At 45.8% G+C, this 13,376-nt stretch overlaps 1 protein-coding gene and 1 long non-coding RNA gene across 3 annotated transcripts in view; one reads left to right on the top strand and one right to left on the bottom strand.

Annotated features, from left to right (window-relative positions):
* The window catches only part of LOC143303349 (uncharacterized), an 88,443-nt gene that overhangs the window by 39,344 nt on the left and 35,723 nt on the right, over positions 1–13,376 (bottom strand). The gene's annotated exons all lie outside the window — the stretch shown is intronic.
* On the top strand, positions 8,370–12,352 carry LOC117154745 (sister of odd and bowl). The gene is made up of 2 exons (XM_033329994.2): positions 8,370–9,647; positions 11,206–12,352. The coding sequence occupies exons 1-2, from the start codon at positions 8,662–8,664 to the stop codon at positions 11,549–11,551; spliced, it is 1,332 nt and encodes a 443-aa protein (XP_033185885.2). The 5' UTR covers positions 8,370–8,661; the 3' UTR covers positions 11,552–12,352.

Genomic DNA, 13,376 nt, shown 5'->3' with positions numbered 1-13,376 from the left:
GCTGAAAGTATCACATTTATTTCATTGGCCCGGTTCGAAGGCAAGCGCAACGCAGAGGGCTCGCGACAGGGAGCACTTTAACCAGTCGCCTAGGAAACAGTAGGGGCCGTGTTGCCCTGAAAAACATGGGTGACGCCACCTGGGATCATCGGTACCCTTTTATTATGGCTGCTGTCTTCTATCCGTCTTCCGAGTATTTGTTACGGCGTAGAACTGCGTTGCGCGTTACGTGCATAGTATCCTCCAGGTATTTTCGAATCGAGAGATTTTTCTTTCGATTAGAACGAGATTAGGTGGACGTGTGTCGCGGATGATCGATTTACGAGATGACGCATTGATCTGTTACGAGATGTCTTCTGTTTGTACCTTTCAAGATTATTCGTTGTGTGTCTAGAGAGAGAGAGAGAGAGAAAGAGAGAGAGAGAGATGTGAAGACGAGGGTGGATCGGTTGGCAGGGTAATGTTAGGAGGAGTGTTTCTCATAATTAGAAAACGCCTCAAACTCGAGCTTAAATTTCACAGCTAGACCATTGTAACGTCATTTAATCCTACGTCAACGTCTAATGCAAACGAGGTTTCGCAAAACTGTATAGATACTATTCGTTGCACGTATCTGTCGTGACAAAAATAATAGACAGATCTAATTGTAAGTGACAAAATCTTCTATTCGTCTTGAATTCTGCAAGTTTGTACAATACTCGTCCTGTCAATCACAATTTCTTAATTTTGGTCGCTATCAATGCCAAGAAGCGATACGTTAAACTAATTTTCTTCAACGTTCTGTACAAACGAGCGTACAAAGCTCTACGTAGCCGAGCTTCGGAATAAAAGAAAAGGAGACTACGTAATGAGAAATAATAATGGCAGAAAATGACCGCTATTAGCGAAGCGAATAATTCGCGATGAAGAGATGATTGGTCAACCAGCTATTCTAAGCCGTTAACGTTTAAATATTCGCAGGAGGAGAAGATGAATATACAGAAGTATATGTACTTCTTAAATCATCCTCGAGACTATGTTGCGCTAATATTCTGTCTTAAATGAAAAGTAAGCGTATACTAACTCACGGGGCACGAGTTAGTTTTGCGACGGTAATAAAGTTTCGAGTTGAAGGTGATACTTGCGAGTACTTCGCGATTACAGGGACGAGATTGCCCCATAAATTATTTTAAAGACCGCAAAGACCGTGTGCGTAATTCTTTGAGGTAAAACCATAATTTTTCGTTATGGCACCCTGCGATATAGTTCGATACTTAAAACATTAACGCGTGCTTATAAACAGGTGATTTTTCTAACGAAATTGATTTAAACGATAACGCCCTAAATCTTAAATACTGCCCTCGACAATGTCGCGGTAATGCGTTAAATATTTCTCATGCAGATGATCGAACTTTCTACGATCGCTCGAATAATCATTCTTGCGATAGTAATTAACCAAATAAATAAACAAATACTGTGTTGGGGACACATATAGAGGTTTTAATAGAGTATTTCGAAAACACCCTGTATAACAAGGCATCGAGGGGTTAACGAAAGGCAGTAGACGTACCTGGAGCCCATAGATCCGATTACACGATCCGTATCAGCTGGATCACGCGGTATTCCCGTGGAAGCAGGGTTCGTTGATCTATCAGAGCGATTTTTTCTCTCTGTGCCGTGGTAGTGAACACCAGGGTCCGGCAGGAGGAAAGACGGTGGAATGCCGCGTATAAATCAGCGGGCGAGCCGACGACAAGCGGGGCATTAATTTAAAAAATGGAATAACATCGGTAAGGAGCGCGGTTTAATCGGCGCGTCGGTTTTCACGTCGTCGCGGTAATAGATTTACAAAAGCTGACTCGGCGACACACGCTGGCGCGCGGAACCACGAGGATGCGCGCCGCTCGGTGACGCATTAATCTTATCAAGAGCTGCCTCCATAAAGAGGCGTGGCCAAGTCATTAATCAGACGGCTCACGACTAATGATCCAGTGTCGCGAACACGATAAATTCGTTGTCTCGTTCATCGAGTATACCGATTTCGCGACGTGGCCTGAAATTTACATTCGGAGATTACCGGAACCGTGGCTGCAGCTCAACGATCCCGCGAACCAACGCTCCCAGACCCTGGACCTGCCGATCGAATCGTCCCGAGGATTGTTTAAGGTAATTGGACGAATCGATCTCTTGGTTTCAGACGGGGTACAGTTCGGTAGTTAGCCGGGGTCCAGGTTCTCTTCTGTCTTCATCGTCTTAAGCGCGGCTGATTTTACCTTTGTCGGTTGAGAGAGTTCTAGGCTTCGAGGCTGGGTAATCGATCCAGTGTGAGGAAATAGGAGAGAGGTTTTGCAGAGGCGACTGTTGTGCGAGAACGGTGGATTTGTTCTCAGAGAAGAGCAAAGTTACGCTTTTGTCCTTCGCATACCAAGTTCTACGGAATTCGAGTCATTTCGAAATAATCTCGCTGTAAATAGCAAAAATTAGCGACAAATCTCTGATAAAACAAATGCCACTGAATTGAAAATCAGGCACGATGATCCCTTGGATGAATGCCGACTTCGCGAGGATCTATCGACATCATGCCGCGAAGGAGCGTTCTACTCGCGGCTGGCGAGCTGACGGAAGAGAAAGAAGCCGACGGACGAGAAGGCAGGAACAAGCGGCAGTACACGAACGAACGAAAGAAGAAACGGCGAGCGGTACGCGACCGCGGAGGTGAAGATGCGTGAAAGTGGAGGTGGTGGTTGGTAGCGATCTAATTATCTACGCGGCGGGAAGTCGCGGCCTCCCTCTGCGCTTCACCACATTCAGGAAACAAGAGCAAATTGAAAGGAGCTCGAATGTGTTCTCGTGGCTGGACTCGCGCGCGGCTTCTCGTACCACACATCGAAAACATCTACCACTGGCGAGGTGGAAAGATCGTCCCGAGCGATTTTGATACACGTTGTATCTCGCGGCGTTCGACATCGTTCCGACGATTCTCACGTGCAATGGCCAGTGATCGTTTTACGAGCCTATGTAGACCCCCCTTTTCTTTCGATCGTTCTAACACCGCCGAATTAGCCTCTTCCGCGGCGCGAAGCACGTGTAAACACGGTGAACGGGGATCAAGAATGATAAATGAAACCGGTCGAACGGATTAATCCGCAATCGTTCTTTTTTCATCGTAATGTGTAGACGGTCAGCGTGCGCTTTTCGTGAAATCGGAATTTGCAAAATACGCCTATAGATTACATCAGACTTTTCGCCTAACGATTCGTTTCTTAGTATTTGTACGATATGCGATATATAACTCGATATATAAATCGACGATTCATTAACTCAATGAGAGTTTCAATGAAAGTTCGCCAATTTTCATCGTCCGCTTAATTTATTTACTCGAAGCAAACAATGTTGCAACTATCGCGTAAAACGTCACGCCAGAAACAAGCAATCGACTCGTAGCCGGCTACCCAATAAATCTTCTTTACAGCGGTTCGAATTAGCATACACCCGCTAGACTTAACCCGCGCTTGGCTGTTAAGCGTATGCGGCGAAGATGAAGTAAATTGCAGCGAGAATTAAACTCGATTTTATTCGGACAGGCGACAACGAAAAAGAAGCAGAAAACTCATCGCATCTCCTTCTTATTTCTTAAAAGAAATCTGACTTGCAATCGTCAGAAATTTCAGTTTGCCTCTTATCGTCTTCGCGAGAGCAACGAGTGAGATCGCGTTACAATCTAACACGATATAATATAGGATTTATATGCAAAAGGCCTTAAACGTTGCTATCCTTTCTACACGTTGCGGTCTGTACAGACAAAGAAAAAAAAAACGTTTCATTCACACACTCTCCGACCGTTTATCCATCTGGTCCGCGACGAAACGGTTTTCTTTCAATCACGCAGACCGCGGTGGGTCGCTCGATTCCATCGTCCAGCAACTTAATTAACAGACGCTCGGCCGGATGCCCGCGAAAATATCGGAAACACGCGTGTGTACGCCAAAGAAAACGGTGTCTCGGAGAGAAAAGAGGAGAAGATGTGGGAGAGGAGGCGAATCGACGGACAGGAAGAAGAAGCAGAAAGACGAAAGAAGGCAGAAGAACGAACGATGAGGCCCCGAGATGCGAAGGTAGGTTAAGGCGGAGGGAACGTCGGAGAGGAGAGAAGAGGAAAGGAAGAAGACGGGTGTCTCTCTCTCTCTTTCTCTCCTGTGAAAAGAGAAAGAAAAGCGTCCACGGTGACGGTCAGCGAGCGCGAGCTGAACTCTGACCCTTCGTCCGTTGTCGTCCATGCTCGTTGCCGGTCGTTCGGCTTCTCTTTCTCCCATCCATGGGGCCCAACGACTTCGTGGGGCTGCAGCGTGGGCGAAACTCACGCGCGGGGGAGTAAGAGGTAGGGTCCGAGGTGGGCCGTGAGGAGAGGAGAATAAGAAGACGTGGAAGGGGACGGAGGGGGTGACGAGTTGGCCCGCGGGCGTCCCGGGACCGTGAGAACACCACCTATAATATTATTTAGTCTGCCTTGGTTCGCCTCACTTCCTCTCCCTTTCTCTCGAACCCGGTCTTCTCTTTCCTCGAGCTCTCTTCGTCTTTTCTACCGATCCCTTTCCCGCCACTTTCTTCCTCGTCGTCGTCTTCTGCTTCCTTCGCGCTCGTTCTGCTTTTCCTTCTTCCTCTTCTTCGTCTCCTTCTTCTCGGTGTTCGTCGTTGTTGCTGTCTTCTCCGCTTCTATCGAGGTTGGCGCGCTTCTTTGGCACTCTGTTCTTCTCGCCGTGTACAGCGCGTGCAAGGAACGTGTCCGTCTTTCTTGCTCGTTTACCTGGCCGCCGCGCCACGCCGAAGAAGAGGCAGCTAACTATAGGCGCTATACACGGTTTACTCGCGCGCATTAATTGCCGTCGTAAATTGTTGCGGCTTTGCAGCCGAGTCGAAACGCGGCGGCACGCAGCCCCTCCCAACGCCCGTCCACGCTTCCCTCTTTCCATCGTGGAAAATGCCTCGTTCCGTTCGAGACGCGAGATCGTAAAGGGGTAGTAGATCGTAAAGAGTCAATATCTCAAGCTGCTCGACTAGAAGGATCGATATGTATCGTCGATACAACACCCTCGATATTTATCGATAAACCGTGTTCATCATCGTCGATCGTCTCACGGCATCCTTACGTATCCTGTCAAACGATATAAGTAGCAAAATTAACAGAAATGTTGTCTCTATTGGAAATCCTTGTTTCCTAATTAAACGATGCCAGTAGAATTATACGTTAGAAATTAATGCAAAAGTAACTGCGAAGTCTTTGAAAGTTTGTATTCTAGGCAACTGATTATGATTGACTGACTGTTATAGCGATAGTTTGAAGAAAACTCTAGCATGGTTACGAGCAACGTTCACACGACTTCATAAGTAATAAAGTTGAGGAAGATATGGTAGGCATAGATAGTTAAAATTCGCTTGTTACGTTAAGTGAAGTATTGCTATTGGTCTCATCGGTATATAAAATCATATACAAGTTTGCAACTCATCGCATAGTGATCTATAGAACGATAAATCAAGATAACGGTAATCAAGGAACAGGTATGCCGATTCAACTCTTACGTCTTCTAGAATTTTATTCCTAACAAAAATCTATGCTTTGTTTTTCGGATGCGGATTATGCGACAGGCACTTGTTCTAAGACTCTCTACCGTTAATTAACGTGTACTTTTTCGTCCAAGATAATATAAAATGCAAACTGTTCGGAGCGTATCGTCGGGCTACCAACGATACGCCGAGAGAAGAGTTTAGACTAAACGAAGAATAATCACAACGCGTACTGCGACAATGTTAAACTTTATTTAAACAAGGCTTAACAAAGAGGACGATAACGTAACTTAGTCTTACGATTGAGGTAAACCGAGAGAGCTGCTATGAGTTGGGATCAAGCACGAACACGTACTTGACGCAGATTGAACCGTGATGAAGCGCACACGAACCGAGCGCGGAACGTCGTACGAACAGCAGCGGTGAGTCGAGCGCGGAGACGGAAGCGACTTGTGCGACGATACGCGCGCTCGATAACGCTTCTTCGAATTTTTGCCTACTATTCGATGCCGATTTGTACCTCTGCGCGTTCTTCTTTCACTTGAATTCTTTGGAACGCGCGGAGGTAAATCGTTTGAACGGCTAAGATACAAAAAGTCAACGGTGGAGGCGGAAAGGAAACAATCGCCGCTCGCCGTTGGTCGCTGTGATAAGCCGATGGCCTGTCGAAGAACAACGGCTGTTCCGAGTTTAGCGATCTGGTCAGAGCATCGGCGCCGGTGGCGCAGCGCTGTTGGAAATTGCTGAACGAGGCCGTCGACTCTCAGATGTTAGAAAAACAAACGATGACGGAAGAAACGAGGCATAAACCGTGTTGCGCGTCTTACTGCCGAAAAATGTTTAAAAGTAGAACGAATAGAAAGATAGAATAGAAAAGGTTGAACGTTTCTTGTTCTCAAGACAAATATTCTTGCACATCCGGTCAAAAATTCGAACGACAATTTTAAGATAATAATAAACATCGTAAGGTAATATTTAAATAATTCCTACTACTGATATTAACTATTTGTAAGATATATGGAGATGATTAATCCTTGACACTAATGATTCTTCTACAAAATTGAATTATCTCGTATTACGTAATTTTATTTCCTAGATGCGTCAACTTCATCCACAGAGAGTATAAATTTAAAGGAATGTCCAGCCAGAGTTCTCTCAAACCTCTGTCATTTTCACTCAATTATTCAAACGTATGCATCCCATAAAAATAATTACAATAAATTTTAACTTTTCTTGTACTCGTCCAGAAATCTCATTAGCATATCTAATATTACAATATTCAAATCAACGGTGTCGATTCTACGACTCGATTTAACGATTCTAATCAAGAGAAGACGTGTTACTTCCGATCCTAATTAAGATATTTTCCAATTCGCATTTCCCAGTGGTAAACAAAATGTAAGCAAGACGTGAAAATTTGCGGATAGGAAATAAGCGGCATCGCTTCGAGTACTTTACGAGCAAGTAAATAATTAATTTCTCGGTGTCGTGGAGTATCGTTTAGCGTTTCACCAATTCGCCCTGCGAGCATTTCTATCAACCTGACAGTGTATCCGCGTATTCGGACTGTTGAACGTGCGAATAGCTCGCGAACGAACAAGCAACGTCGTATTTACATTGTTTATTACCAGACGTGTACATATCGTGACTGGTGACACACGCCATGACAGAATTTGCTGTTCGTTACTTTCACGGTTTACGGTATGTTACGTAAGTACCTCGTAATTCTTAATTCGCGACGTTTTAACGATAGCCATGGACACAGAAGCGCAGAGATTTATCGATACATTGCTAGGCAGAAATTAATTTAAACATCGACCTCTAACGGCTCACAAATTGAATAAAATCTGTGGAGGATTAGTCTTTATTTGGTTGAGCGAAATAACGAAAGCGAAATATATTTTCAAATAAATAAATAAATTACAGACGAATTGCGAGTCGCTGGTGCAAAAATAAATTGCGATATAAATACCCGATAAATACTCGGGGAAACTTTGTAGATCACTTCGATAACTGTTTACACGTTATTACTCTTCGACTCTGTTCGATGAACTCTCGCTCGTGATTGCGTCTGTTTATTTATATTGGTCGAAGGACAGCCGGAAAATTGGAATTCGACTGCGTTTGACGGTCGTATGTAGCGGCGACATTGTTTTGCACGGAGTTAATTGATCCTTACGATACTTGTAATCTAACGGTGTTGATACTCCGAGGCAAAACAACAACAGGATTTGAATTATCTTGATTCGCGAGCCGCTACAAATCTATGCTCGCGAAAATATGAAAGAGTAGCGTGTGCGTTAGCGATCAGGCTGACGTTGCAAAATTCCAATGAAAAATCTGCTCTTAATAAAGAAATAATCGCGATGCACGAGCCGAAACACCCGCAAAATCATCGGATTCGCGACAAATTACGCGTACGTTACAATTCCGTGAATTTATTTCGCGTTTTTACGGTTTTAGACCGCTATAAAACCGCGGGGGATTTGCTGGTCGACCGTCGCACAAAAATCTTCCATGTACGAGGGTCTGATGCGCGACTCTTAGTAGCGCATCGTCCTCGTAATTCCCATCGAGACAGAAACGATATCGTAACGACGGCGACAGCGGATAGCTGACGCGCGCGCACGCAGTCGCGCGTGCACGCGAGATTACGAACGACGCCGTTTACGCCGAAACGGCGAGCAATTGCGGGCCAGCTGTGGCTCTCTCTCCTGAATCCAGGGCCCGTTTCTCGCGGACGGTCCCAACTCGCCTCGGATACCTGCCACCAGGTGTCTCCACGAGCAGTGCCCAGCAGCGAGAGGCAGGAGCAGTCGTCGGGGCGCCTTCGCACCGCCAGCATCGCGCGCGTCTTTCCTCTTTACCGTTTCCACGTTCGTCCACCTTGTCGCGTTCCTGGACGATTACTCGCCATCGAGCCGCGAAATTGCCGAGCATGAGGTCCGCGATCCACGCTGGGACCCGTTCGATCGGTCAGTGAACCAACGATCCAATCCGATTCATCGATCTCGTCATCAACGAAAACCGTCGGATCGATAGGTTACTCTCGCCAATGGTGCAGGCAACACGTCGGCAATCCCTCAGCCAGACCCGTGACGATTCTAGCGACGGGGGAGGATGCAACAGCAACAACAACAGCAGGACCAGGAGCAGGACCGGGGAATCGTAATGGTCCCGTCGTCGTCCTCCTCCTCCTCCTCCTCCTCCTCCACGTCGGCGACCACGTCCACCAGCACCGAGCTTCGAGACGTCGCCAGTGTCACAGAGGCTGGATTACCGAATTTCACGTTGCAGAGCGTGGCTCTTGGACTTCAAGGAGCACTACTCGCTGCCCTCCAGAGAGTCGCTCTGCTTCCACCTGGACATGCCGCCGCCGCGGCGCTCAATCTCCAGGCATTGGAGACCTACTTGACTCTTCATCGTCTTCACGCCAGCAGCACCGCACCGGCTGTTAGTCAGTCGTCCACTTCGGGGCTTGCCAATCAGAGGTGTTCACCGGTCAATACCGGTCTAGAGACGGCGCTGACTTCGACGATACCGTCGAAGAACGATCAGCTAGCTGCCGAGAGGCTGTTGCAATCCCCGGACGACGAGGAAGAGGCACGGTTGGATTTTATCGCAGATCCCGACGACGATTTGGCTCTGTTGGAGGAGCAGCAAGTGTTGTTGAGAGACACTTCCGTGGCGACGTCCTCCGGTAATCACGAGGCGTTGTTGCGACGGATATCGGAAGGAAATCGCGCGAGTTCGAGTTCTACGACGACGATACCGCAGTCGTCGTCCTTGTCGCAGATAGCCGCTTCTTCGTTCACGTCCCCGGCCTCGTCGTCCGCCTGTTCCTCGTCCTCTTCTTCGTCGCTGTCCTCGTCTTTGTCCTCGTCGTCGCCGCTTCAAGCCACGTCCACTTCCGCCGAGTCGAGCATACCGCGGACGTGCAGGGCGTCCAGGCCCAAGAAGCAATTCATCTGCAAGTTTTGCAGCCGACAGTTCACGAAAAGCTACAATCTGCTGATACACGAAAGAACGCACACCGACGAGCGGCCGTACTCGTGCGATATTTGTGGAAAGGCTTTCCGACGGCAGGATCACCTGAGGGATCATAGGTAAGCTGGAGAATGGCACGTCGTGAATCGGTTTATGGATGCACGTTGTGGTTCCGTAGATTATTTTACACGATTCGGATACTGTGAAAGCGTTGCGAATTTACTTAGAATTTATTAAAATCGTGGATCAAGATTTCCTGGAATTCTGAACGTTTTATCGCTTGTTTTTTCAGGTTTTTCCAGTTAGTCGTTGATCGAAAGTTTATAGCTCTCTGTTGCGATATCTTTCTAACAGGAATTTGATTCGTCCTTTGGATTTTTCGAAGCCGAGTTTCTTCCTAATCTAAATGTTTATTAGCGATATCAAAGATCTTGAAACTTTTAGCCATTGATCGAGATTTTATCGATCCTCTTGCGCGTCTTAACGTTTTATACTTTTGATTTTACCAAACTTCTCGCAAAAAAGTACGCAAATTCTTATCGATCGAAAAGCTTCGACACCAAATCATTACGAACTGGAATTGACGATAATTGAACTCAATTTACCTGCGTTCAAAGATGCCGGTTGAAGTTATTAAAAAATTAGCTCGAAGGGGGATCTCTTCGCGGAAGAGACGCGCAAGATAAAGCTGCCATTATATATGCTGATGAGCCGAGGGAAGTGTGCACGGCAAAAGTAGTTATACCAATCATGGCACCTCGTGAAACGGGCTTTCTTCCCCGTGAGGTGTTCGAGCGCACGCGCGAGCGAGCACACGAGCCTGTTCAAATTGATTGCAATGTTCGTGTGCCGTCTAAATACGACGAAATGATACGGTCCAACATGTAATTACGACGGCGATCAGAATACAGCTACGGTGTATTAATTACGTTGATCAATTCGTGACAATTTATCGGGCTTTTTGTATCTTGATCATTAATCACGACGACACGATACATTCGCAATTCCCGTTAATTGGACTCGAGCATTGAGCTTAAAAATAGTCGTGGCGTATGCTCTTCGTGTTATCTGTTTTTTTAACTAACGTATATTGTACGCTGTTCCTTTTATCGCTTTATGGGAGAGACGACGAAACGTTTGGTGATTTATCGAAATGAAAAATTGAAAGCATTTTGACGATTGTCCGAGGAAGATGAAATTAATTTCCGTTCGCTTAGATTGGGGTATATTTTTATTCGCATTGTTATTTATGTGGATATTTTGCCTCAGACACGTATAGTAATATTTAAACATCCTTATTCGTGTCACTAAATGCTTACTGTATACTTATAATCCTAGTTGACACACACCCACACAAACACACACGCACACACACACGTTACCACCCATTTCCTATGTCTTTAACAACTCAAACATCCTCTCACCAGTATATATGCACTCCCAAACTTCAGTCTAACCTAACCTAAGCCAATGATAAACCACTTTCACCCGAACACTCGTTCATCTCGGAAAGCCAAACGAAAATTTTCACGCTCGGCCGCTCCAACAATCATTAATCCCCCTAATCCCTCTAATCCCATTACTGACCATTCCAACCTCTCCATCTGAACATCTGTCATCGGCATCATCGCGCGCGCATTTGAATCAAGAGAAAAAACGATCTTTCACTCGTTCCAGGTACATCCACAGCAAGGAAAAACCGTTCAAATGCGCGGAATGCGGCAAGGGATTCTGCCAAAGCAGAACCCTCGCGGTGCACAAGATTCTACACATGGAGGAATCGCCCCATAAGTGTCCCGTATGCGCCAGAAGTTTCAACCAGAGGAGCAACCTGAAGACCCACCTTCTCACGCACACGGACATCAAACCTTACCATTGTGCATCCTGCGGCAAGGTGTTCCGCAGGAACTGCGACCTCAGGAGGCACTCGTTGACTCACAATTTGGGTGTATCGACGTCACCGCCGCCGCCGGGGATACCTGTGCCCGGCACCGGGGCCGTTGTGCTACAGGAAACGTCCTAGTGTTCCGTCCACCGATCGCGGCAAGTCTGGCATTGTACTAGGAAAATTTATTCACGTACGGACTCGAGAAAAATTTTCAGGCTGGTCATTCGGACGGTTCATACGTACAGTGGAACTCTATTTATTGGAACGAAATTTCAGCTAGTGCTCGACTAAATGATCTCCTGCCGATTAAATTCTTTTAGATTCGATGCGGACGAACCAGTTTTGTCGCGCGAGCGTTCCGATAAAATATCGAACTATACAGCGAAATATACACGAGCAGGCCTATTTTTTATTTTGTTATCGCTCTCTATAAAGGATCGCTCGCCTACATCGATATTTGTCCCGATGTTCATTTCTATTATATAAACGAAAAATCTTATAAATAGTAGGGAGAATCGGCAAACTCCTATTATGTGAACTACCTGCATCCCGACAGGTTCAGATAAATGGAGTTCTACCGTGACTTGGTACATCGGTGACATTACTTTTTATATATATCGATATATCGATCGTGATCTAATATGGTTCAAGAGTGGATTGGTTAATATTGGGAGTTATTCGAGACGAGAAAATAGATAACGGAGACTCGTGCGAGTTAAGCGGACCTTCCGTCCTTGATTTTTAGTGTGTTTTTAGCTGCGTATGTATTTCGTAGTTGTTAATACATAGGGTATAATTATAACTGCATATCAGGATGTTATTCACGGATTCATGATCGTTAGATCTGTAATTATGACGTATTATACGTATGTATAGGTAGCCGGAGTAGGACATACAAAAGGATCGCCTCGTATTTCTTTCACACTGTGTACCTACGTGCCCACGTTGTGTTTCGTTTGTACGTGTAAAATAAACTTTTATTATATTATTTTTTAAACTCTCGTTGTCGTTGATGTTTTTGGTCAGTTCCTTTCCCCGCGAAAATGAAAATTAATTTCCAAGATTTCTTTAAGATCACTCTCGTTTATCAGTCTGGCTTATCAGAGCGATGAGAAATATCTCAGAAGATATCATCAACTGCGTTTACTTCGTAATATACTGCGTTACTTCGTGCATAATACATTTAAGTAAAAAGCAGCGTCTATCTACAGTAGAATAAGTACAAGGCAACAGCAACGAAGTAGAAGAAGTTAAAGTAGAAGTAGAGAAGAAAAGGACGAAGAAGAAAGAACAGCAGCAGAGAGAACGACGACGAAGAAGAAGAACAAGAAGAAGAAACGCGTGTATCGTGTTACAAAGAACGAGGCCGCCAGGTGCGCGGGACATGACACCGCGATACGTCTAGGGTTACGTTTCTTTTTCGAAGGTAGGTGCTGGAAAGGCACGAGGTGGGTCCGAATACGCTATTTCGGGCCCGGGAACGGGCCGAACACGGGACAGCTCGCGTCGATAAGGAGAATCTCGTACGACCGGTCGACTTCCACTTCTTCCAACAGGCTGCTCGACTAGGAGTTCGTTCTCGAACCTGGAAACTCGAGGAATTCCGATCCGGATCAGAAATAAAAAAGAAAGAAAGGGCAGAGAAGAGAGGAAAGGAAAGGAAGGGAAGAGTGAAACCTCGTGTCTCAGCCTTGTAAAGCGAATTTACATAATTTCTTGACAGCTAGTGCGGCGAAATTAATTCGCCGGGATATAATCCAGATACCATTCGATATTTACGACACGAGTTGCACTGTTTCCCGATGATTTTGATTTCGCTATTGGTTTGTCGCAGGCTTCGGATTTTAATTAACAATATTTCAGGAGGATACGATTGGCACCCGTCGATTGGCCAACGTTTTCGCTCGTTTTAATTGCTTCGGCTTTTAGCAATTTTGTTTTCTTTGAAATTTGTACGCGG

Source organism: Bombus vancouverensis, chromosome 11 (assembly GCF_051014615.1).
Source record: "Bombus vancouverensis nearcticus chromosome 11, iyBomVanc1_principal, whole genome shotgun sequence".
NCBI classification, from domain to species: Eukaryota; Metazoa; Arthropoda; class Insecta; order Hymenoptera; family Apidae; genus Bombus; species Bombus vancouverensis.
This window is presented reverse-complemented; position numbering and strand designations above follow the sequence as displayed.